This window comes from Plasmodium coatneyi, chromosome 3, assembly GCF_001680005.1.
Source record: "Plasmodium coatneyi strain Hackeri chromosome 3, complete sequence".
Lineage (NCBI taxonomy): Eukaryota > Apicomplexa > Aconoidasida > Haemosporida > Plasmodiidae > Plasmodium > Plasmodium coatneyi.
The window spans coordinates 773,351-799,136 of NC_033558.1; the positions used below are offsets into that span (position 1 = coordinate 773,351).

At 36.6% G+C, this 25,786-nt stretch overlaps 5 protein-coding genes across 5 annotated transcripts; 2 read left to right on the top strand and 3 right to left on the bottom strand.

Moving 5' to 3' along the window:
* Positions 1–1,933: 1,933 nt before the first annotated feature.
* Positions 1,934–3,726, bottom strand: PCOAH_00005510 (KIR protein; the record flags this gene model as incomplete). Its single annotated transcript, XM_020057362.1, has 3 exons — positions 1,934–2,206; positions 2,540–3,409; positions 3,712–3,726. 3 exons carry the CDS (start codon positions 3,724–3,726, stop codon positions 1,934–1,936), a joined length of 1,158 nt encoding a protein of 385 aa, XP_019912958.1.
* Positions 3,727–7,633: 3,907 nt separating this feature from the next.
* PCOAH_00005520 (KIR protein) lies at positions 7,634–9,709 on the top strand (the record flags this gene model as incomplete). Its single annotated transcript, XM_020057363.1, has 3 exons — positions 7,634–8,278; positions 8,441–9,295; positions 9,635–9,709. The coding sequence occupies 3 exons, from the start codon at positions 7,634–7,636 to the stop codon at positions 9,707–9,709; spliced, it is 1,575 nt and encodes a 524-aa protein (XP_019912854.1).
* A 1,634-nt stretch (positions 9,710–11,343) lies between these two features.
* Positions 11,344–12,456, bottom strand: PCOAH_00005530 (KIR protein; the record flags this gene model as incomplete). Its single annotated transcript, XM_020057364.1, has 2 exons — positions 11,344–12,261; positions 12,448–12,456. 2 exons carry the CDS (start codon positions 12,454–12,456, stop codon positions 11,344–11,346), a joined length of 927 nt encoding a protein of 308 aa, XP_019912881.1.
* Positions 12,457–19,579: 7,123 nt separating this feature from the next.
* PCOAH_00005540 (SICA antigen) lies at positions 19,580–21,580 on the top strand (the record flags this gene model as incomplete). Its single annotated transcript, XM_020057365.1, has 4 exons — positions 19,580–20,234; positions 20,319–20,662; positions 20,690–20,800; positions 20,981–21,580. The coding sequence occupies 4 exons, from the start codon at positions 19,580–19,582 to the stop codon at positions 21,578–21,580; spliced, it is 1,710 nt and encodes a 569-aa protein (XP_019912787.1).
* Positions 21,581–24,352: 2,772 nt separating this feature from the next.
* On the bottom strand, positions 24,353–25,000 carry PCOAH_00005550 (KIR protein; the record flags this gene model as incomplete). The annotated part of the gene is made up of 1 exon (XM_020057366.1): positions 24,353–25,000. The coding sequence occupies one exon, from the start codon at positions 24,998–25,000 to the stop codon at positions 24,353–24,355; it is 648 nt and encodes a 215-aa protein (XP_019912817.1).
* Between the last annotated feature and the right edge of the window lie 786 nt (positions 25,001–25,786).

A 25,786-nucleotide genomic window follows, 5' to 3' on the forward strand; every position in this document is an offset into this window, starting at 1 on the left:
TTCCAGGTGCAGGCATTCCAGGTGTTGGTGTTCCTGGAGCTGTTATTCCTGCTCCTGCTGTTTCCAGCAGAAGTTCTGATGGGGTAAGTGGTGTGATGTGGGGAAAAATACTGCAGGTTGCTTTTTCTGTGTTTGCATGGAATGAATTCATATACATGCAACATTTTATCCATGCCGAAATAAAAATATATAGAAGTATATCTATTTTGCGCTAATTATATTTGTAGCCGCTAAGTCCGAAGGAATTACCTTCATATAAGAAGTTCTATGATAAATTCGAGGATACTCAGTATAAGTGTAATTCTGACAGTGCCCAGCACACAAAGTTGGTGGAACAGTTGAAGAATAAATTAGAGGATTACGGCAGCCTCCGTTCTATGGCGGGGACGATCACGAGGGCCTACTGCAGGGCATGCAAGATGAAGGAAGAACAATCACAAATCAAAGATGCACCTTGCCATTTCTTCTACTACTGGGTGGGAAATATGAACCTAACCCTCCCGGATGGGAAAAAGTTATCGGACCTTATGGGGGCAATTTACGCAGCGCTAGAAAGTGTTACCGAAGGTGAAAATAAATGTGCAGTTAAATACAAAGATGGTGATGGAATTATTTTGCTCCAAATGAAAAAAGTTTTCGAACATTACCACGATTATAATTACGTAAAGCAGTATTTAGAGCAGGGTAAATCAGATTGTAGAGAAGAGTGGGTATGGTACGAGGACAAAGTTACTGAAGCATGTGAAGCTGTAGCTGAATACTGCAGTAAACCTCCAGCTAATGGTGACCAATATTGCGCAGAATTCGAAGGGAACTATAGAGAGTTCTGTGATCCGGAAAAACTTTCAGAATTAACATGTAATGCAGTATATAGCGAAAAATCAATAGCCCCAGCCGTATCCGGTACCCTTACGACATTAGGAGGAATTGGCACCGCCATTTTTTTCTTATTATATAAAGTAAGTAATAATAATAACAACTAAATTGTATAGGCAATATAACTAATATGTGTGCACACATACACCATCATTTTTATATATAAAACAATAAATATATAGAAAATAGACTGTGCATATATGTCTATATACACATATATATATATATATATATATATATATAATACACCTTTCCTTCCTTCCACCAACCACCCACCTAACAACCTCCCCTACTCTTCTTCATTCCTTAGTACAATCTCCTACCTCGTTGGTTTGGCAACAAATTTGGAGGCGGAAGCAGAAGAAATAGCAATAAAAGAATCAGAGGAAGAAGATCCGCCGAACACAATTTTGGGGAACTGAGGGAAGATGTCTCAACCTTAGGCTCTACATTAGACGACACCTCCACAGAAACTCCCATAATAGAATCTACGGTAGATGATGGAACTGTATTTTCTGTTCCATACGTTAGTCATTCTAGAAGAACAAATAATACGCGGCAGAAGAAAAAGAATATAGCTTATCATCGTATATAATACGTCACACACACATCGTCTATATTTAATGTAACACACACATTGTGGAATGTGGAACATTGGAATGTAATATCTGGAAGGGGAACGTTTCTTTCCCTTCCCATCCCCCATCAGACGAAAAATAAATGGCCCTTCAGTTTATATACAATATGTAAGGAAAGAAGCAAAAATGACACATTACTTTTCGCTGTTCTTTTTTTTGGGGGGACTTTTTTCCCATTTTTTGCCTCATTTTTTTTTCCTTCTTTCTGTTCGCTCCTCGTTTAGAATATCTTCCCTTCATGCAGTTATTTATATATAAAAATAAGGGGAAAAAAGAAAAATAAAAAAAAAATAGAAATGAAGGAACATTCATATCTGAAATGAATTCCGTAGGGGGGGAAGGAAGCATTGCCCTTCCATCCCTTTCCCTTTCCCCTTATAGGTGTTACACAACGACGGTGTATTACATACGATGTCATGTTACATGTTATGATAACCAATATTTCTTTGGTGATGACCTGGTATAGCATTACTTGTTCCTGTCCCTGTTGTTCCTCTAGGCTTAGCTCTGTATGATGGAGCGGAAACTTCTGTTCCATATTTAGTGGTAGCATCACCGATAGTGTATGTTGTTAAGGTGTCTTCTGTGGACGCATCAAATTCGCGTCCACTTGATCTTTTCTTTCTTGTGTTGTTTCTTCCTCCTCTTGCTCCATTAGAATTGTTACCAAACAAAGAAGACCATGGCTTATACTGAAGGGAAGAAATGTTGTGTTAGGGGTAGTAGATGGTAGGTGGGTTGTTAGGGTGGTTGGTGGATGGAAGGTTGTTAGGTGGTAGGTGGGATGTTAAGGGCGGTAGATTGAAGGAAAGTTGTTAGTTGTGGTAGGTAGGTTGTTAGGGTGGAAGGTGGTAGGAAGGCTGTTAGGTGGTAGGTGGAAGGAAGGCTGTTAGGTGGTAGATGGAAGGAAGGAAAGGGATGGTATAAGGAGGTCTAAGGAGGAGGAAGGTAGGTGGTGTTAGGAGTGGGTGGTGGGAGGAAATACCGTTACTTATATTATTTCACTTCTAATTGTATATGATTACCTTATACAAGAAGAAGGGGACGACTGTCATTCCGAGTGTGCCAAATATAGAAGAGATGGAAGAGGTGGTGGTGGCCGAACGTAATTTTTCTTCGTTCGCTTTGGATAATGCTGCTGCTCTGGAGGATGCTGCTGCCACCTCGCCCTCCAGTTCTGATAGGCGGGCGCGTTCGGCCTCTAATTTCTGCTTTATGGAGGAATGTCCCATACCTTCGTCCAGGTCAGCTGCCTCTGTACAATACAAATTTAACGCTTCCGCTACACCACAATGTACCATATAGTTCTTTTTAAATTCGCCGCAATATGTATTACTTTCGTATTCCTTCCCTTTGCATCTTGTTCTTATAGATTCACATGCTGAGGAAACTTCGTGTAGGTACCCTGACCAATTTGCGTCACATTTAGGCCCATTCTGTAGTAACAGCTTGTTTATGGTCGCATGTTCGTAGTAATATTCATATACTCTTTTCATGTGGCTGACAAGAGTTTCGTCAAAATCTTTGTAATAAGTTCTGCATTGCTTCGTATCAGTAATTTCGTTCAGCCCCTGGTAAATTTTATCTAAAAGGTCTGACAATGACTTATTACCTAAGTCGTTCCCGTATTTATCTCCCACCCAGTAATAGAAGAAATGACAAGGTTTATCACCCCATGTTTGAAGCCCTTTCTTTTCACACGCGGAACAGTAAGCCTTCGCGATTTTCGTGGCGTCCTGCATAATTTTCTCATACCCTCCGAAGTTACTATGTAATTTACCCTTTAAGTCCTGGGGGTTTACACCATTGCTACTACAGTCGTTCATAGTACGATCATCATTATTGAAGGTATTATAAAATAGCGCATATGAATTTAAAGTATTTAAAAATTGATCCTGCGAAAATGTAGTTGGCAAGGAAGGAGGAGTGGAATGTATATATATGTCTGTACCATATAAATATACATATATACATATACAACATATATACACATATATACATGTATATATATACATATATACATATATATTTATTTATGTACATATAGCATATGTGTACATTTATTCTTTTCACATTTCTCATTCTATTTTATACTACACTACAATAACACCACATTACACATATATGAAATATTACAAGGACACTATATAACTATCTATGTTCCATAAAAAAAAGAAACCCTCAGCATGCTCCTTACAGCTGGTTTTGCCATTGTTTATGTGTGCTGCATATTTTCTTCTGTTGTTGTATATATATATATATATATATGAATATATATCAGGAGCACTGTGTGCATATAATTAAGTCAAAATATATGAAGATCAATTAGTACAGGAATTGTAAGAAAACAAATACAGATGGAAAAATTAAACTTCCCCATATAATTTTTACTTATATATACTTTACTATTTAACTAATAGGTGATTCCTTTATAGCACTAAGGATACTATTCACATGTGTACTTTGGTTATTGCTGTTGTGCACATATTAAAGCGTAACAACACTCTCTTCCCCTTTTCAAAGAAAAAAAAAGGAAAAGAAAAAAAAAAAAGAAAAGAAAAAAAAAAAAGAAAAGAAAAAATATTCTAGAATATATTACGACGCACTTCAGGTATGTTTTATTATTATTATTTAAAAGGGGAAGGAGGGTGATTGTTATTAAAAATTGTTAACGAACATATTGTGGAGCTCATGCATAGGGATGATTCTTCCTCTCCCCCCATACTTTTCGAATGTGATTACCTATTTATAAATACATATTTATATTTATTAAGTATTTATTGAAAGTAGCTCAATTTTATTGGTGCGAAAGGGCGAATGTGTTATGTATGAATTAACTATATACCTACCTATCTACATATATGCATATATATAGCTCCGCACGGAGAATGTGTGTGTATATATACGAAAAAATATATTCATTTATTCATATATATGTATGTGTGAACAGGGAAAAAGGTTTATATATATATAAATTAAACATAAATTATATGTGTACACATTGTACAATTGTCTATGTTACATAAAAAGAATGAGGAAAGAAGAAAGAAACATGGAGGAAGGAAAGAGCAAGGAGAAACGCTTCCCCTTTCCCCCATATACTCATTCCTTCAATTCATTTACTTTAGTGTTGTTCCTTACCGTTTCTGACATTGTTTATGTGTGCATATTTTTTCCTATATGTATAACATAACTCCTCTTCTCCTTTTGGAACTGTGCCATTTATATATTTATTGATTCAACATAAAAGGGGAAGGGTAAAAATTTCGTTCATCTGTTCTATGATTATAAGTGTATGAAATTTTTACTTTCTCCCTTATTATTAAAGTTAAAAGGGAAGAGCAAATGAACCAGAAATAGAGAAATAATAATGATGGAAGGAATAAAGGAAGTCCAAACTCTTTCTTCAATCTGTGTATCTATGTATTATATTTCTAAACTGTGTACGCCTGCTCGGAATATTCCATTATTATGTACACTTCTCTCTTATTATCTATATATGCACAACTTTTTTTCCATTTGACAAAAATTTTCACATATATACTATTAATTAATGTACTATTATTAATAGGGCTAATTCAAAATTGTAAACAGATACTACATAATTGAAACAAAAAAAAAGGATGACGGCCTTCACTATACCCTTCTACCTTTTCGGAATATGTGCACATTCGTCTATATGCTCAGGGAAGAGTGCACATTTAGAGAAAAAATAATAGGAGTGCAGTACATATATATATACTCACATTTTTTGTTCAAAAGGGAGAGTGAAAATTCTGTTTCTGTTTGTATGCACTTACACATCCCTGTGGTAGTAGTTTGTTATGAAGTAACCCCTACCCTCTCTATTGTGATCGTTTAGGCATAAGAACACCCACTCCCTTACACAATGACTGCATCCTTAACCAACCTCTAAAATTACAACACACACACTTTAAACAGAAAATATATTATACAATTTGAACCTCCTCTTATTCTGCTAAATCTGTATTACATCCTAGAATTCATATCATACCATCCATTCTCTAGCTTACTTCATAAGTACGTTAAAGATAGCTAATGTTTACACAGAATGTATACTGTACTAACAATTTATCATTTAAGTTCCAAGGACCTCAGGGTTTAGGTTTCAGGGTTCAGGGTTTTAAATTCAGGGTTTAGGGTTCAGTAGTTAGGATTAAGATTTTACCGTTCAGAGTTTATGTTTTTAGGGTTCAGATTTCACGTTTTAGCTTTTAGCGTTCAGGGTTTAGGCTTCAATGTTCAGGATTTTGGGCTCAGGGCCTAGGCTTTAGAATTCAGGTCTTAGGGTTTAGGGTTCAGAGTTTAGGATTCAGGGTTCAGGGTTTAGGGTTTAGGGATTAGGATTCAGGGTGTAGACTTCGGGATTTAGGCTTGCTGGGTGTGTGTTTAGAGTTTTCCTTTTATGGTTCATGGACTATGGTTCTGGTTTTAGGGTTTAGGATTTTGGACTTTTGTTTCATGATTTTCTCTGTTTCAAGTTACTGAGAACATCTCCCCATGCAATAGTTCTCTTGTAGCAAGAACGCATGGAATACGTGGGACTTTAAAATGAACCCTAAAACCTAAATCCATAACCCTAAACCCTAAATCCTTAACCCTAAACCCCAAACCCTTAACCCTAAACCCTAAACCCTAAAACATTAACCCTAAACCCTAAATCCTTAACTCTAAATACTAAATCCTAAACCCTAAGTACTCAACTATGAACCCTGAATCCTGACCCCCAAATACTGAACACTAAGAATAAAACCCTCAACCCTAAACCATAAACTCTAAACCTTCAACCTTAAACACTAAAGCCTAAAGCTCTGAATCCTGAGTCATAAATCCTAAAGCCTAAGCACTGAACTACGATCACTGAACCCCGAAGCCTAAACCCTGAACCCTAAACCGTGAAACCGTAAATTCGGAACCCTAAACCATATATCGTTAACCCAGAACCCTGAATTCATAAACCATAGTCCTAAATCCTAAACCCTAAGACCTGAACTACGAGCACTGCATCCTAAGGCATGAAACCTAAAATATAAACCAGAAATTCAATTCCTATAACTTCAACCCTAAAACCGAAATCCAAATCATCTACCCATACACCCTAAAGCTAAACCCAAAATCCTCATTCTTATAACTCTAAACCGTGAACCCTAAACCCTGAAACCCTAAGCCCTGAGACCCTAAGCCCTGAGACCCTAAGCCCTGAAAACTTTTTATATGTGAAAAAAATATTTATATTATACTCGTTAGAAAAAAAAGGGAAGGGGAGGAACACATTAATATGTGTAAAAATATAATCTATATTTAAAGGAGATAGGAAGGAAGATCTCAAATGATATAATGTATTTAAACTGTGTTAATTAGTTGTAATGTTCTAACCGAAAAGAAAAGAAACGAGAGAAGGCATTCAGGTGCTATTATTGAATATTGATGAGCAAAAAGGGAGGGATGTGTAGCATAATGAATATTATTAATAGAGTAAATTGTATTTTTCCTATGCAGAAATGTATAATACACTTTCTTATGTTATATCACTCTTCTCTATATTTACATAAATGTGCACCCTCCTACTGAATATGTATGGATGTGCATACATGAAAAGGGGGAAGAAGAATGAAAAAGAGCACTTCCTATATATAAGTTGTACCTATATGAGCAATCTTTTAATTATGTTTTATCATCCTCTTTTTAAATAACCATAAAACATGAATTAAGGGTGTATGCAAAAGTTTTATCTTAAAGGAAGAAATTACACACCTCTGGGTATAGTAGTTTGGGAAGGTGCGAATAATAATATAATACATCAAACAATGATGTACGCACTTCAATAATGAACTAATCCATGAACTTTATTACATATATACACTATACACATTATACATCACACATATAGAAGAAATAATAACAGCATCACAATAATAATAATAATAAATGAAGAGGAATCAATAAAGGGGCTATTCTTTTTTATTCAAGGTGGGTGGTTGTATACATATTATTATTATAATATTTCATCCATACAACAAAGGATGTAGAAATATATACAAACATATCCCGAGTTATATTCATAGGACTCAAATTAGTGTATTATATTTTCAGAAAATATGGATGGAAGTCATGGAAGTGGAAAGCTTTCTTGTAGTAAAAGGAAAGATCGATTGAGCAGATATGGGAATATATTAGAGCAAAGAGTGGAGGAAATTAAAAATAAGGATAATCTAGCAGATGATATTTTACATGCCTGCTGCTGCTTATCTGATATATATAATGAGAGTAGAGATAAGTATGGACCCTGCCACCTTATATATTATACAGTGGGGAGTGTACTATATGGGAAATTAGGCAATAGCGTTTCATTTGATCAAGCTATGGAAAAAGTACAGGAACTATTAGGATTCATGCTAAATGGGGGACAGTGTAAAATGGAACACAGTGAAAATGGGAAAAAGCTGTTCGAATTAATGGAAAGTCAGTCCAGTTATAATTTAAGCCCAGAAGAAATGTTGCAGGAAGGTGGAAATCCTAAGGAAGTCCGTTGTGGGCGGTATGTTAAATATTTGGAAGGAATTGCTAAAGCAGCCCAAATGGTAAAGGTACATTGTAGGAATGAGCAGAATATTGAGGACTGTACAGGAATTGCTGACATAAATAATACACACAGCCCTGAGTATGTGGCACAGTTGATAGATACATTAATTTCTGAACCGCAAGCTGCAGGAATTACAGAGAAGGAGCAACAAATACTAACGGTTCGTTACCCCCTTCTTCTATTCAAAATGGATAATTCTGCAATATTAGTACAGAAGTATTCCATAAAGGAATGTGCACATCACATTATATAGGAAGTATGGGGAATATACGTGATGGTATATATATATATATTCCACTTTTCATCAATTACATATTTATAGGAAGTCGATTTGGAACAATTACCTTCCAAAATAACGTACAATAAATTCGAGAATGGAAAAGGGAACCTTGGGGAAGGGGACGACGATATGGAAGGTACACCTCTGTGTAAGTGGGAAACGATGCAGACTAAGTTGAAAAATGCTTTACAGACTGCATTAAGCAGTTATGTAGATCTGCAGGATGATATTGAGAACATTGCAAAAGGCTGGTGTTACCTGACTAACATGGAAAGCGCAAAAACAGTTGACAACCTTGCATATTATGCTTTCTATTATTGGCTTGGGGATAAAATATGGAAGGAAAGGGGGAACAGTAACTTCATCTCAAATGTTATAAAAACGATTTACGATACACTGGAGGAGGTGTTCCCTAGTATTACATATGGACGAATATGTACTGATGTTAAGAAGGAAAACTTCAGACTAATGAAAGAAGCACATGAGTATATTCAGGATCATGATCAATTACAGACTCACTTGCAGGGAGCTAAGCTCCATGAAACTCCCTGTGATCGGGGTTATCATGAACACCTAGAAAACAGTTATAAAGCTTATGAGGAAATATTTAAGAAATGTACCCAAGGAACTGGTGGTGGTGATGCATGTTTTAAACAATCCCAAGGGATATGTAAAGATTTCGAACACAAGAAACTGAAAGAATTAAAATGTACTCTAATAAAAGAACCAGAGGCAAGCAGAGCAAGAAACCATGCACCGTCCACTAAGGACGCAACCTCCCGAGAAACGAACACCAGCACACCCTCCCCTGGTGGAAGCACGCTCGTCCCCACTATTATGTCCACTGTACTTCCCATGATGGGAATACCAGCAGCTGTCGCTTTCTTCCTATATAAAGTAATAGTAGTAAAAACTACAAAAATATATAAGAACATAATACACACACACATACCATTACTTTATATAAATAATAAATATAGAATAGACTGCATATATATGCAATACATACTCCCTCCGTTACACTTTTACACTCTTCTTTCCCTTTCCCTTTCCCCTTCCTTCTCCTTCTCCTTCTCCTTTCCTTTCCTTCCTTCCCTTTCCATCGTCTTTTCTTCCTTCAGTACACATCCTTACCTTCTTGGTTCCATAACAAATTTGGTAACCATGTTCGAAACAACAGTAGAAGAAAAAGATTCGCCCAACGCGACTTTGAAACACTAACGGACAATTCTACAGAGTGCTCAGCTGATTATTCAACAACAGAAGATAATTCTACCATCTATGATAGGTCACCAGAACGAGGAAGGGTAGGAAATAATAGAGAGGGGCAACAGCAGCAGGGTCGCCAAAGAAATAATATTGCTTATCAACGTATGTGATGTCCCCATGTAACATTGAATGTAACACATCGTAATGTAATGTTCTTCCTGGAGGAGCATAAATAACCGCAAGTTTTGTACAGTGTAAAAAACAGAAGGACTTTTCCTTTTTAACTATTTTCGTTCCTTATAATGCATGAAAGTGTTCACTTTCATGTGTGGTCAATATAAGCGGAAATTTTTTTTTTTCACCTTACTGATTTGTTGGTAAATTCTTTTTACTGAAGATTCAAAATGCTTATTTATTTTTCTGTTATAAATTTTTAACTTTGTAATTTTTTTAATCTTAATAATTTTCTTTTGTTTAACATAGTAATTTCTTTTTTCCTAAGTTCTAATTATGAACATTTGAAAAGTGTTTCAAATTGCAAGAATTCTCGAAGGAGGTTCGCGCTCTCCTTCTATGTTACACATCATAGATATGCAGTTTCATATAAAGTGGAAATTTACACAATGTTCTTCACAGAAGGGAAAGAAGAAAGTTCCGTCTCATTGCTTGTGTGTTTATTCGATTTTAAGTTCAATATTAGTCAAAAAAAAAATTAGGCAAAAAAAAAAAAAAAATGTCAAAAAAGAATTGTCCAAAAAAAAAAAAAAAAGTTGTCCTTAAAATTGTCAAAGGAAAATTGTCAAGAAAGTTGTCAAAAAAAAGGCGGGAGCGAACCTTCTTCGCGAGAACCTCCGCGAATCTTGCGCACAATTTTTGAAACACTTTTCTCAAATGTCCATAATTAGAACTTTAAAAGGAAAAAAAAAATTATTAAGACTAAAAAAAATTATGAAGATAAAAATTTATAACAGAAAAAATTTTCATGAACATTTTAGATGTTTAATAAAAGAAATTTCCCAACAAGGCAGAATGAAGTGGGAAAAAACTATTCTTGACTTATATTGGTTACACATGAACGTAAGTAAACACTTTCATACAATACAGAAAAAGAAAGAGAAAAGGAAAAAAAGAAAAATCCTCCTGTTCTGTGCACTGTATGAACTCTGCTACTATTTATGCTCATTTGCGCAGGAGAACATTCCCTTTTCATATGTTCCAAACAATGTTACATTCCAAATGTGTGTTACATGCGACATCACATGGGACGTTCTACATACAATGGTACATATTACATGTTTTGATAACTAATATTGTTCCTGTTTTCTCCTCTCCTATTGTTTGCTGCCCTTCCACTTCCAGATGGTGGTCGTTTTCCATATATGGTAGATTTATCTGCAGAATCTGCTCTGGTGGATGCTACTGTGGAATATTCCGTAGAATCGAACGTTGAACTATTATCCGTGAACGTATCAAAGTTGTGTCCAACTGTTCTTTTTTTTCTTCGATTTTTGTTGTTGTTTCCGCCAGAGAGGGTGTTACGTAATCCAGAAAATAAATTGGTATACTAAGAAGGAAAAAAAAGGACAAGGAGATGAGCACGTATGTGTGTACAGAATATATATATGTATAATTACTGCTCACATTTTAAGCATTCCATTTTAAACAATCCATTTTTAAATAGAGAAAAATAAAAATAATTAATATATATATGTTTCTATTTATAATTGTAATTATAGTTATATATTATAATTATGTAGTATTACTTTATATAAAAAGAATAGCATTGTTGGTAATGCTACTGCAGCCAATGCACCGCTAGAAAAGGCAGCAGGTGCCATGGCACTGCTAGCAGAACCATTATCAGCATCACTAAAACTTCCACTACTACCAGCTTGGTTTGGATTGGGATTTGGTTTAGATTTTGGTGTGAAACAGGAAAGGAGATCCTTTCCACCTCCGTCCCCGTCCTCTCCGCCTGGTGGAAGTTCCTTCCCTCCATCAGACAGTGCTTTAGACTGCAGTTGTGATGGTGGTGGGATTTTGTTTTTACCATCCCCAATTTTATTTACAATTTTAGTACAGAAATCATCATTATCACTGTCAGCACTTGCTTCTAACTGCCTATAAGCTGAATCAGCTGCCTCTAAATAGGAGTTATATACCTGTGTACATGACCCTTTAGAAGCATTTATTCCCTTCCATATGGTTCGGTAGTCATAATAATAGTCAAAGATGGTTTTTCTTTCTTTAAAGAGAGTTGTGTCATCTGTATTGTCTATAGTTTCATAACTACATTGGTTGTTGAAGCCCTGCAATTTAGTGTACATGTTCTCCATAATAGCCTTAAATGAAGCAGTCCCCTTCCATTTGTCATATAACATATTTCCCAGCCAAAAATAAAAGAAATCACAAATTACTGAACAAGGTGATTGACTCGTTGTATTCATTTTGGATACATGGCACCAAGCTTGTGTAATTTCTTTGGCATATTCTCCTTCATCTTTGAAGATCCCTCTCAAATTACCCTCCAGTATAGTCCTCATTTGTTCTGTCCAGGAGCTGTTGTGCTCACATGTTTGTTTGTCACCATACTTCTGTTCGAATGCTGCATATATTCTTCTGGAAGGTAAGTCATCCTCACTGCACAGATCCACCTACAAAAGTGGAATTGTTGGGTGGAATGGGTGGAGTACATATAAATGTATTTATTTCTTACCTTCCATTTTATTATATTATGCACATAAAATATGGCATACACATATTATCACATTATTCATAGAATGTTATATGTCGGCACCATTAGAATACACCTAATTTATGTAATAAATGAAGCATATTACTTTTGTCATTGTTCGGGTAGTTGTTTATTTATATGTACATTGCTTTTGTTGTATATAATTTATTCTGTAAACAGTTCATATATTCATAAAATATGGAATATATATACATATGTTGCTCATTTTACAGTGGTCACGAGTACATATGTGCATAAATTTCTACTCCTTCCAAAAGTAACTACTCCTTTGCTCCTTAAAAAAAAAATGATAACACACACACAGACACATTAATTCATCACATACACATAGTTGAAATTAGAATTATGAGCAGGTACATTAAAACAACAGAATTAAAAAAAAAATGAAAAAAACAAACTTTTTATAAACACCCAATTTATAGATTTTGTACCTACACTCCCAGGACCTATACACTTCATTATTCGCTTATAGGAGATTCTTCGAAACATAGTACTACTATTTATCCCCATTCCTTAGTGCTACCATAATAATTACACTTCCTTCCTAAGGCTAAAACATTTGTATTTATTATGGATTCATGCTCTTCTGTTTATTTAAGGAATTATTAAAATTTGTTAATATATAGTATAGTTCATGCACAATATTTTCTCTTCCTCATTTATTTATGTGCACATATTATAAAAATATATATGCTCCGTTCCACAGAATATTTAGAAATGTGCATAAAAACGATAAATGGAGGGAACTCCATGAATTATACATATGAAAATAAAAAAAATATGTACACACATACTTATCATCTTATTTCTTCCATTATATCACTCCACCCTCCCATTTGATATGCTTAAATAATAGTCATTTTTTTTTTACTTCGCGTTCACCTTTTGTCAACTATATTCTAACTCACCAACACAAAATATACATATTCCTCCATCTCAGCTCCCCCCTTCATTTTTAATTCACATCGCACCCTACACATTACTTTACCACTTCACCCTTCCTTCTTCCTCTCCAATGAGTACACTCAAGTTATGGGATTAAGTTTTAGGATATAAGAAGACGGATTTCTATTTTTCCACTAGAGGTTAGGGTTCAGGTTTTAGGGTTTCAGGGTTTAGGGGTTCGGGGTTTAGGGATTAGGTTTTAGGGTTTTAGGGATCAGGATTCAGGTTCCAGGGGTCAGGCAATAGGGATTAGGATTTCAGCATTTACGGTTTAGCGTTCTTGCTAAGATTTTACGAGTCTAGGCTTTAGGGGTCAATGTTCACCTTTTAGGGTTTATGGCTCGAAGATTAGCATTTAATGTTTAGGTCTCAGGGCTTAGGGTTCAGTGTTTAGAGTTTAAGATTCAGTGCTTAGGATTTAATGTTTAGGTTTCAGGATTTTATGGTTTTAGGGCTTCGTTTTAGGATTGGGTTTAGTAATTCAGGCTTTAATGTTCAGGGTTCTGGGTTTAGGGTTCAGGTTTCAGGAATCGTTTTTTAGTGCTCAGGATTTAGGATTAGGAATTTAGTGTTCAAGGTTTAGGTGTAGGGTTCAAGGTTTAGGGTTGAGGGCTTAGGTTTATGGTTCAAGATTTAGGGTTTAGGTTTCGGGATTTATGGTTGAGGGTTCAGTGTTGAGGGTTTAGGGTTGGGGGTTTAGGATTTAGGCATCTGGGTTTAGGGTCTAGGATTCGGGGCTTAGGGCTTAGTATTTAGGGTTAAGGATTTATGGTTCAGGGTTTAGGGTTTAGGATTTAGGGTTTAATGTTTAGTGTTCAGAGTTTAGGTTTTAGAGTTCAGGGTTTAGGGTTTAGTGTTTAGGATTCCGAGTTCAAGGTTCAAGGATTAGATTTCAGGACTTAGAAATTAGCATTTAGTGTTCAGGGTTTATGGTTCGGGGTTCAGCTTTTGGATTTTAAAGTTTAGGGTTGAGAGTTTAGGGATTAGGATTCAGGGTTTAGGCTTCGGGATTTAGGCTTAGGAGTTCTGGCGTCAGGGTGTTGGTTTAGTTTTAGGGTGCAGGGTATAGAGTTTAGTGGCTAGGGTTTAGAGTTTAGTTTTCAGTATTTAGTGTTCTCGGTTTAGGGTTTTGAGTTGGAGTTTAGGGGTTAGGTCTTAGGGTTTAGCGTTCAGGTTTTAGGTATTAGTGTTTATCGCTTGGGTTTCATTTTACTCAATAATTTTTTACTAACGAGAACGTTATCCATATTATTCAGGGTTCAGGTCTGAGGGTTAAATCCTGGACCGTAAATCCTGAAGCACGAATTCTGAAGGTTAAATTCTAAGCTCTGAACCCTAAATCCTGAACCTTAAACTCTAAACATTGAACCCCAAACCCTAAAACATGAACCCTAAACCATGAACCCTAAGCCCTGAACCCTAAACCATGAACCCTAAAACCTTAACCCTAAAGCATTAACCTAAAACCTGAACCCTCAACACTGATCCCTAAACCCTAAACATTGAACCCTGAACCCTAAAACTTGAACCCTAAACCACGAACCCTAAACCCTGAACCATAAACCATGAACCCTAAAACCTGAACCCTAAAGCATTAACCCTAAACCGGAACCCTAAACACTGAACCATAAACCATGAACCCTAAACCCTGAACCCTCATCCATAAAACCTTAACCCTAATAACTGAAAACTAAACCCTGAAACCTAAATATTAGAACCTCAACCCTATACACTGAAACCGAAATTCTAAAGCTTGAGCCCTTAAATATGAGCCACCAGCCATGAGCACTAAACCCTTAATTGTAAGCAAATAAAACCTAAATACTGAACCCTAAACCCTGAAACCGAAATTCAGCACGATATAAATTCTGAACACTAAAAACTGTACCCTGAACTCTGAACCCTAAACCCTGAACCCTAAACCCTAAACCCTAAACCCTAAACCCTAAACCCTGATCCATAAATCCTGAACCCTAACCCCTGAACCATAACCTCTGAACCCTAACCCCTGAACCCTAAACTCGAAACCCCAATCTCGAAACCCCAATCTCGAAACCCCAATCTCGAAACCCCAATCTCGAAACCCTAAACTCGAAACCCCAATCTCGAAGCCCTAAACTCGAAACCCTGAATCCTAATTAGTGAGCCCTTTCCGTTCAGAACTTCCTCTTAATAGTTTTATTATAAACGAATTCTGCTATTCAGAATTCTCTTTTAGGTATTTGCATTAGTAGCAGTTTATTTTTTTACTTAGGTTGCTGATAGTTTATATAAGTGGCACTTATGTACTTGATAGACCTTTTCATAATGCAGAGTGAATGGTTGAATAGGGGAAAGGAGGGAAGAGAAAGAATTTGTGTTAGTATTAATTCATGGCGAACATATATATTTTATACATTCTTATGTAGTTATGTACTGTAGGATAAGAAAATGAATGTTACTCTTTTTTCCTTTTCTCTGCTTTTAAAATTTGCTGAAAGAAGTATGAACTTGGAATACACAGAAAAGTACTTTCCGTACTAAACATGGTCAATTAGGCAATTTTATAATTGAGTGAAATTTCACTATAACACTTGTTCTCCACAGTTCCTTACGCACTTTATTTTTTCTTTGTAATTTATTTATTGACAATGTGCTAATGACTATTTATACATAAAAATCATGTATTTAGCAATTCCATGGTGAGATATATATTTTTTTCTCTGACGATAACTTGTTTTTAGTGATTTCCCTCTTTTTTTAGTTAATGTTTTTGTTAATTTTTTTTTTGCTAAATTGTTTGTAACATTAATTTGGAGGGAACATATGCGGAGAATAACTTCTAACGGGGGAAAAAAAAGCATTGCGTTCAGCTTAAGTGTAAAAGTTGTACATAAAATGACAGAATAAAAAAAGAAGGGAGGAAAGAGAATGAAATAATGTACTGTATAACGAAAGGAATAATATGCTGCATGACGAAAAGAAGAAAAATACTTACCAGGCTGTAGGAATGCATAAAATATGTAAAATATACAATGCTCTTAAAAATGAATAAGGAGAAGAGGAAAGAGAAAAAAAAAAAAGAAGCGAAAGTGAAAAATGAAGAATAATGAATTCTGTATTTTCAGAAGTGTCAGTGGAAGAATAACGTTATAGGTGGGGAAAATGTGTTATACACATAGAACTTAGTAGAATGCTATTTTCAATCCGTAATGAAACGATGTTGATTTTCCATTGTGAATAGTGTTGATAAAAATGTTTCCATCGAACAATAAATTTGATCAATTGAAGAAGAAGTGGTTGGCAGCACAGGATAGTAGAAGTGCAGGAAATAAGGAGGTATGTTATAATAGTAATATTTCTGTGTAGACTATGTGTTCTGCGTCGTATGGAATTCTATATTCTGTTCTTCATGAAAAGTAATTATTATGTGTGATGTGGTATGTACACATTAATATATTATTTTAATATATAGAGAAAATTATTGATGCAAATACTGAAGTGGACTGGGGAATTCATTAAAGGCGCGGGTGAAGACGATGGCGGAATTGGTGCCAGCGGATGTGGTGAGCAGTATGATGGTAAAGAAGTGACAGAGAAAGTGGACAAAGAAGTGTGTACATTCATTTTAGGGAATTTATGGAAAATACATGATAAAACTTACGTGTGGGGAACCAGGGACATAAATAAAGAAATGGAAGCATATGTGTACTGCGCTGTTATGAGCGCGTGGTTATACTGGTATAAGGATAAAAATTGTGGAGCTGACAGAGTTATGGAACACGCTTTTGAAAAAATGAGATTATTGTGCGGACCTCCTGGGAAGGGAGGAAAGTGCTATAACTGTGAATATGAAAAATTGGAGAAGATGAAAATCGGAAATATAGACATCTTAGGGACTATATTAGGGATAGTGAAGAACGAAAACAATGCTATGGGAGACATGTATAACAAGATACCAGAAAATAAATGTAAGCAGGAGAAAATTTCTCGGCGACCACAAGCAATAGAACCGGTGGGTGGAAAAATGACCGCACAGCAGTTCCATTTCCTAAGTAGCTTATTAACAAAGTGGATCATGGAAAAGGGTATGGCCAATGTGAACCAATTTGGGGTAAGTGAACTCTTTACTTATATGAAAAAAAGGAAAATAGGAAAGAAAAGAAAATATGAGAGAGGAAGGCATATATATATATATGGACATGTATATATGTCTATATATGTGTATAATTACTTCCTCCTTTTTATATTGCAGAAAGGAATCTGGGCAGGTTTGGGGAAAATATTTGAGAATCTTATGAATACTCTTCGGGGTGAGGAAACTGAAATAGCAACTAGCTGTGCTACTGGGAAGAAGGAAAATGGGGAAAATATAACACCATGGACAAGTCCGGAAAAAGAGCTATGCAAAGCTATGTTGAAAGTAATGCTATATACGAATGGATTAACACAGAATTTAAGAGTAAGAAATAATGTTGCTGATGAAGATGAAGTAACGACATATCTAAGGTGTTTAGTAGGGACCCTTGTATTAGTAGAATTATATGGTAAACACTGCCGTTTTGAAAAGGTACTTCCACATGTATCACGTGTAGTAAGGGAGAAGGTGAAGGAAAAGAATTTAAAAATGACGGGGGACATATGTTATAACCAAAATCTAGAAGAAGTAAAAGTAGGGGGGAAACTAATTGGTGCAACAATAAAAGAATGGATAAACGAGGGAGGATGGAATAGTGATAACAAAGTAGGGAAGTATACAATTGTTATGGGAGAGGCGAAAAGTTGTTCTGAAGATGCAGGGAATAAAGGTGCTGAAGGAGCAGGAGCAGGAAGTAAGAAGAATGTAGCTGGTGTGACGAGTGAAGAGGGAATTAAAAAATTAAAGGAAGTAATGAAAGAAGGCAAAACTGTGTCAAAGGAAGATGCAGACAGTGTAATAACGAATGTCGTTGAGAAAGGATTAATGACGGATGATGATATAAAGAAGGTGTTTGAGAGTGAACTGGAACGAAAAATACAGGAAGCAATAAAAAAACAAACTGCAACCTCAACCCTAACAATAGACCAAGAAACTTGCACAATCAGTGGATTGGATGACCAGGAGCAAGGTATGTTAATCTTTTCTTCTCTTCTCACTACTATTGTTTCAAAGTGTCTATAATTATATTCAAATATATTTTAACCCAAGGAATGAAATATTTATAAAGGAATAAGTATATATATGCTTTGTTTCCGTATATTTGTTTTAAATTCCTTTATAGATAATTGGGATGAACTATTCACACAATTCTCCAATGTTCCAAGTGATGCTGATAAGAATGGTGTTTATGATAAGTGGGTAGGGATGAAAAGTGTGTGTGAAAAGAATGTTCTCACGGAAGAAGACTTAAGTGAACAGGAAAAATTCTTTTGTGAAGTTTTAATAAGGAACTTAATAATTGCGAATGAACATAAATATGATTGTGAGAAAAAGAGTGTACAGTTAGCAGGAGGAAAAAATAAACCGTGTGTAGGAAAATGCGATCTCCTGACTATATGGCTGACCTATGTAAAAGGTCGTTGTGTTAGTGAGGAATTAATTAAATATGCCTATGAGGCTATGGAACAGTTAGAGACTAAGTGGAATAATAAGGATGTTAAGGATCTTTGTAAATATGGAGAAACTAGTAATCTTTATAGGAATAACAATGATATTTTGAATGCCATTATTGTAAAAATGGCGTGTGATGCGAAACGGGGAAAAATGAACAACGTCCACAATAGTAATTGGTGTAATGACAAAAATAGGCAGTATACTGCAAACATACTTCAGGGCGTAGCTCGCACTGGCAGCACCAGACAACAGCCTACAAAGGGGAATGAGTTAATAAAACAATTGAAGGAAATTGAGAAAGAAACTAAGGGCCAATTGGACGAAGTAAAGAGGGAAGTGGAGGAATCAGTTAAAGCAACATCATCCTCCTCCTCAGGTGGTACGTGTACTGATGGAAGTTTATGTGATCGTGTAAAATGTGTATCAGAAAAATGGAGGTGGAACAGGGAGGATAGGAAAGGAGTAACATTCGGATCGGACTGGGTAAAAATTCCTATTATTGATTATAGTCCAAAAGGAGCATAATGAATAATACTCCATCCTTGTACTGTCGGAGGGAGGTAAATACAAATATTATGCATTCACTTAGTACAGATATAGATTCCACCTTCCATTTTATTAGCCGAAGAAATTTTGGGGGTGGGACGTCAAGAAGGAATTGGAGAGATTGTCTAAGGATATACTTGAAGAAAGTGCAAAAATGGATCAGAACTGTACGAGCTTCAGTGGGACAAATAAAGAGGCATGCAAGCTCATTACAGCAGGATTAAAACATATATACAGCACTCAGGTAGATGAGAAAAATAGCGACCAAGTACAAGCGCAACATAATAGACCATTTTATCAAACTATGTCATGCGCAGCATTAAATGTTTATGCAGATATGCTTATAAAGGAAACAGGGGGTCAGCCGTGCGCTATAACCGAAGTAGCAATAGGAAAAATGTTTAATGAAGGAAATAAACAGATAAGTACATGGTGTAAGGATAAGACTGGTAGTAGCTTGCAATGTGTTACATGTGAAAGGAAACCTAACTTAAATTGTGAAATAGAGTATAATAATATCAAATACAATGTGACAAAAAAAGTGGGTAACCTACTCCAAGAGGATAGCAACATACAACCAACTCTAACTACTATAAATGATATGTGTAAGAAGAGTCAAGCACCGAAGGAAAAAACGGAAAATTCCGACACGCAAAAATCAGGTAAGGAGGATGTAACATGTGGTGAAGCAGCTACATATAGGGGAAACAGCGGTGGGGTCCTTATAGAAGTTAGTGGCGCTGCAGCACAGCAGGAACACTGTGAAGGATATCAGCCCCATGTACCTAAGGCGAATGAAGAGGATGATGGTGAAAAATTGGTGAGAACATTATTAGCGGAGAACCCTAGTTTAATCCTTGAGGATCCATCCTCTCCTCCTACTCACACTGCAGGTGCAGGTGACTCCTCCTCCGCCCTTCAACATCCGGACGATGACGAAAATACTAAGAGCAGCCCTCCAAAGGTAGATGCTGACACTGAAAAGAAGGCTTCTGCAACGGATGAGGACGATGTAGATTCTAATAATAATGGTGAACAAGGTGCCTCCCCTGTTGATGTTGTTGTTGGTGGTGGTAGTAGCGTCGAACCATCCGGTAGCGAAATTGTCGCTCCAGGGGAAGAACCTCCCTCTGGAGCAGGTGGGGAACCGGACTCATCAACACAGGGAATATCACCAACATCATCCTTACCAGCAGCAGGAAAAACATCACATTCACCAGGAACAAGAACAAATAATGTACCATTCCCCCTTCCTTCCAGGAAGGGGAATGGAAGGAAGGAAGGGATGGACAACCCTTCGGAACTCCTTACCCCATACCTTCCTACCATTCCTGTCTTCATTGGTCTTTCTGTTACGAGTTATTTACTTTGGAAGGTAAGAAAAAAAAAAAAAAAAAAGAAGAAGATTTTTTTTTCCTTTAAAATGAGCAAATTATACACATGTTTTATAATGATAATTACTCTTCTAATAACAAAATTTCACACTCTAAAAACACACCCTAGCAACCTTCCATTTTACCACCCCTAACAAACTTTTCCTTTTTATTCTCTGCAGTATCTTGCCTTACCTGGTAAAAGAAAACGTTACAGAAGAGCTCCTCAAATACGTGGTCCACTTCCCTTAGAACAGCAGATTGTTGACGAAGTGGACGACCAGGCAGATGGTACACATGAATATACCTTAGTAAAGGAACGCAAACCTCGTTCTACGCCTATAAAAAGGAGGAAAAAACGGGGCGTTGATCGCCGTGCTGTTGGTCGTCGTCGTGGTGTGCGTCGCCGCATGATTATTGATATTCATTTAGAAGTCTTAGCCGAATGCCAAAAAGGGGATCTGCATTCGACGAAGGGGGATTATTTTACCATTCTTGTTCAAGAGTTTATGGGAAGCGAATTCATAAAAGAGGAAAATGTTCCTAAGGAACAGGTTGAAAGTTCAGATTTCGGGTTTAGGGAGGAAGACTTTCTTCCTAAGGAACAAGTTCACATTTCAGATTCCACGTTTAGGGAAGAAGACTTTATTCCTAGGGAAGATGTTCCTAAGGAAGAAATTCCTAAGTTTGATGTTCCTAAGGGACAAGTTCCATGTTCAGATTCCGGGTTTAGGGTTAATGTTCCTAAGGAACAGGTTCCAAGTTCAGGGTTCCGGTTTTAGGAAAGGAGAATTTGTTCCTATGGAAGATATTTCTATGGTTGATGTTCCTAAGGAACAGGTTCCAAGTTCAGATTGCAGGTATACGGTGTAGTAAATATTTTATTTCTATTCAAAACGATAAGATATTATTTACATATAATTAATTTTTTCATCATGGAATAAGACACCCTGTGAGAGACATCCAAATATTAGGAAGTGCTAATATAGGAAGTATGGACGCAGAACCTATTAAAATTGATTTGTTCAATGAACGCACACATCTCTCTGGAATTTTTTCTTCATTAGGGTTGCTGTAACACATGGAGAAAGGAACGAATTTAAGGAATAAGGAGTATCTCTTTTTTTTTTGTTTCACCTTTTCACATGGTTTATATGCTTATGTGTGATTTATCAACATGTATATATGCGAGACCGCGTAAAAATTTTTTTTATTATATGAAGGTGTTTTTTTTTTCTTCGTTTTTTTCGTATTGTACTAAGGTGCTTATGTTCATGTGTAACCAATATAAGTGGAAGAAAAATTTTTTTCCTCCTTCACTTTATTTTGATTTGTTTGCAACTTCCTTACTTAAGGTTCAAGGTGCTTATTCATTTTGTTATAAAATATTGACTTTATAAATATTTTGTTTTTTGTTTTTTAAAATACACGAATATTTCTTCAAAGAGATCAGCACCTTTTTCCGCATCCGTGTTGGGAGTACCTTATCTCAAGTTGTCATTTAAACATACAAATGAAGGAAAGAAAAAAAAGTAGTGAAATATGAAGAAAAGGAATAAAAAAAAAAAAGAAGAAAAAGTAAAAAAAGAAGGAGGGGATGAATACCACTCTGCTCTTTCCACACTGTATGAACTGTGTGCGCAGTGTTATTTATATCACGCCGCCCCTTCAGGAGGGGGTGAGGGAACATTCCCTTTCAATGTTACATTACATACGATGATAACTTATATTCCTGCGATTCGGTGTGTTATTTATTCTTCTTCCTCTTCTGGACGGTGATCTATCATATACGGTAGAAACTTCTGTGGAATCACCAGCTGACGAATGTGCTGAGGTTGCTGTTAAATTGGATGATGAACCTACTGTGGTAGTTGCGTATTCTGCTGTATAAGTGACGTCGTCTCCTGAGAAGGATGTGTTTAATTCATGTTCGATGGTGGACCTTCTTTTTCTTCTTCTACCATAGAGGGTTCCACCTATTCCAGAGAATAAATTGGTATACTAAGAAGGAAAAGAAGAAAAAAAAGAAGGGTAGGAATTTGTACATATATATGTAGTGTGAAGTCTATTTATATGTATTTTGTATGTGTATTTTCGTGTATTTTAAAAGAGAAATATTAGTAATATACTATTATTTACACTTCTACGTATAGTGGTCATAATTATTTTAAAGTACATAATTGTCCATTATAATTACAATTATAATTATATTTGTTTATTATAATTATGTAGTACTACCTTATATAGAAAAAAAAGAACGGCTGGTAATCCTATTGTAGCAAGTACACCAGACACAGCAGCAGGGGTGATGCTGCTCCCAGCGCCTACAACTTCGTCATTCTCCTTTCTGTGACTACCACCACCGTCACTCCCTCCCTTTCCTTCTCCACCAGTTGCAGCTGAAAAATATGTAGACAAAAGGAATAATATTAGCGTACTCTTATTTCCTCCTTTTTTCTCATTCCTTCTTCCCTTTCCTTCAGAAAGTGCTATTCTTTCCCTTCTTCAGGGAAGTACCTCCCTTTCCCTTTCCTCCTGAAGAAGAAGGAAGGCTGTTCTTTCCCTCATGAAGTAGATGGAATTTTTTCCTTCCCTCCTCAAGGAGAAGGAATGTTGTTCCTTTCCCCTTCGGAAAGTTGATCCATTCCCTTAGGACGGTTACTTTGTCCCCTTCCCGCCTTAGTCCTCCTTTCATGCTTATTCCTTAGACCCTCCTTTCCTTCCTTGGACCACCTCTTTCCTTCCTTCCACCGAACACAAACCTAACACCCACCTAACACCCACCTAACACCCACCTAACACCCACCTAACACCCACCTAACACCCACCTAACACCCACCTAACACCCACCTAACACCCACCTAACACCCACCTAACACCCACCTAACACCCACCTAACACCCACCTAACAACCTTCCTACCACCCACCTAACAACCTTCCTACCACCCACCTAACACCCACCTAACACCCACCTAACACCCACCTAACACCCACCTAACACCCACCTAACACCCACCTAACACCCACCTAACACCCACCTAACACCCACCTAACACCCACCTAACACCCACCTAACAACCTTCCTACCACCCACCTAACAACCTTCCTTCCACCCCTAACACAACCTTCCTTCCATCTACCACCCTTAACACACCTTCCTTCCTCATAACAACCCACCTAACAACCTTCCTTCCACCCCTAACACAACCTTCCTTCCTTCTAACAACCCACCTAACAACCTTCCTTCCACCCCTAACACAACCTTCCTTCCACCCCTAACACAACCTTCCTTCCACCCTAACACAACCTTCCTTCCACCCTTAACACACCTTCCTTCCTTCTAACAACCCACCTAACAACCTTCCTTCCACCCCTAACACAACCTTCCTTCCACCCCTAACACAACCTTCCTTCCACCCTAACACAACCTTCCTTTCACCTTACCACCTAACAGCCCGCCTACCACCAACCACCTACACGGATGCATATTAACCACCTACCACCATAGAAAACTAACACAATCTACCCCTCTATCCAAAAGCCCCTCCGATCGTCACTTACCTTCAGAAACGACGGCGTCGCCAAGGTCGAAGTCATCCCCAGCAGAAGGTTTCTTTGGCGTGGGGGTGCAACCTTTCTCTAAATTTAGAAGTACTTGTGGATTCTTGCTTTCATAGTCGTTCCTAAATTTCATGCAGTATGAACTACTCTTAAATCTATTATCACCGCAGTAATTGTCCCGTATAGCTTCATATGCTGAAAGAGCTTTCTGCAGGTAGCCGTTATATTTCGAATCACATTGAGACCTAGGAAGTTCCAATTGCTTTTTTATTGTATCATAGTTGTAACAGCAGTCGAATACTTTTTTTCTCTGTTGGAAAATATCCCAGCTAATATCAGGATATATATTGGTACACTCACATAGTTCAGGGAATCTTCCCAGTATTTGATAAATTTTCCCCATAACGTTCGAAAATCGATTATCACTTAATTTTCCCCCTACAGTACTACCTATCAAATAGTATAAAAAATGACAACGCTCACGGTTAGCTGGGTGCCGAATCCCCATTCTTCCACATGCGTAACAGTAGTTCTTTATAAGTTCATTGGTCAAGTTCCCCTTATTAATATTGTACAGCCCTAGTACATTCTCCAACGTACTTTCTACTTGTTCCTTGTAATCCCTTCCCCTAATAACCATACGACAATTTTCCTCTATTCCAAGCTCTGCGTATATTTGTTCTGACGGTAAGGGAGGTGAAAGTGATTTCCCCTAAAAATGTAATTAGCAGGAAGTGGAATTTGTACACCGATGCCTTCATGCTCTCTCATATTTCCTTATTATTTTATGTATAAATTTTTGCATGCATAAAGTTCAGTTATCTATTATGAGGAGTGAGGCAGGATAATTCTCCTTCCACTGCGTTTTTTTCCACTTACGTCTTCCATTTTCTGCAGTAGTACTTTTCCTTTATATAATATATATTTATGTTAGGAAAGTGTACACACATATTTTCTGCACAATAAGCATGTACGAAAAATGTAGCCTGCCCTATGTGATGATTGCTGGTGGTATGATTATATATTCGAATAAGAAATTCTCTCTTCTTTCTGCAGGCATATTTGCTCAATTTTTTAAGCAGCGATAGCACCTTACATACCGGTATCGTATTGCTATGCATATAAATGCATTAAAATATAAACAAGTTAACACGTAATCTTAGAATGGAAGGAAGTAAAAGAGTAAAACCAGCACACTTCCTTTATTCTTTGATTACAATCTTCTACGGTGGTTGTTAATTCGGAGTGCTACAATATTTTTAGTGCCCCTCAGCTATTATACATACAAGAATGTAAAATTTTCCTTTAAAATTTTTTTCTCTTAACCTTAATTTATGCATTACTGATATCATGGGCTTATTAAAAATTATTCACAGGCATTATATATGTTACACATCAATTATTATTCTCTCCTGAATGAGCACAC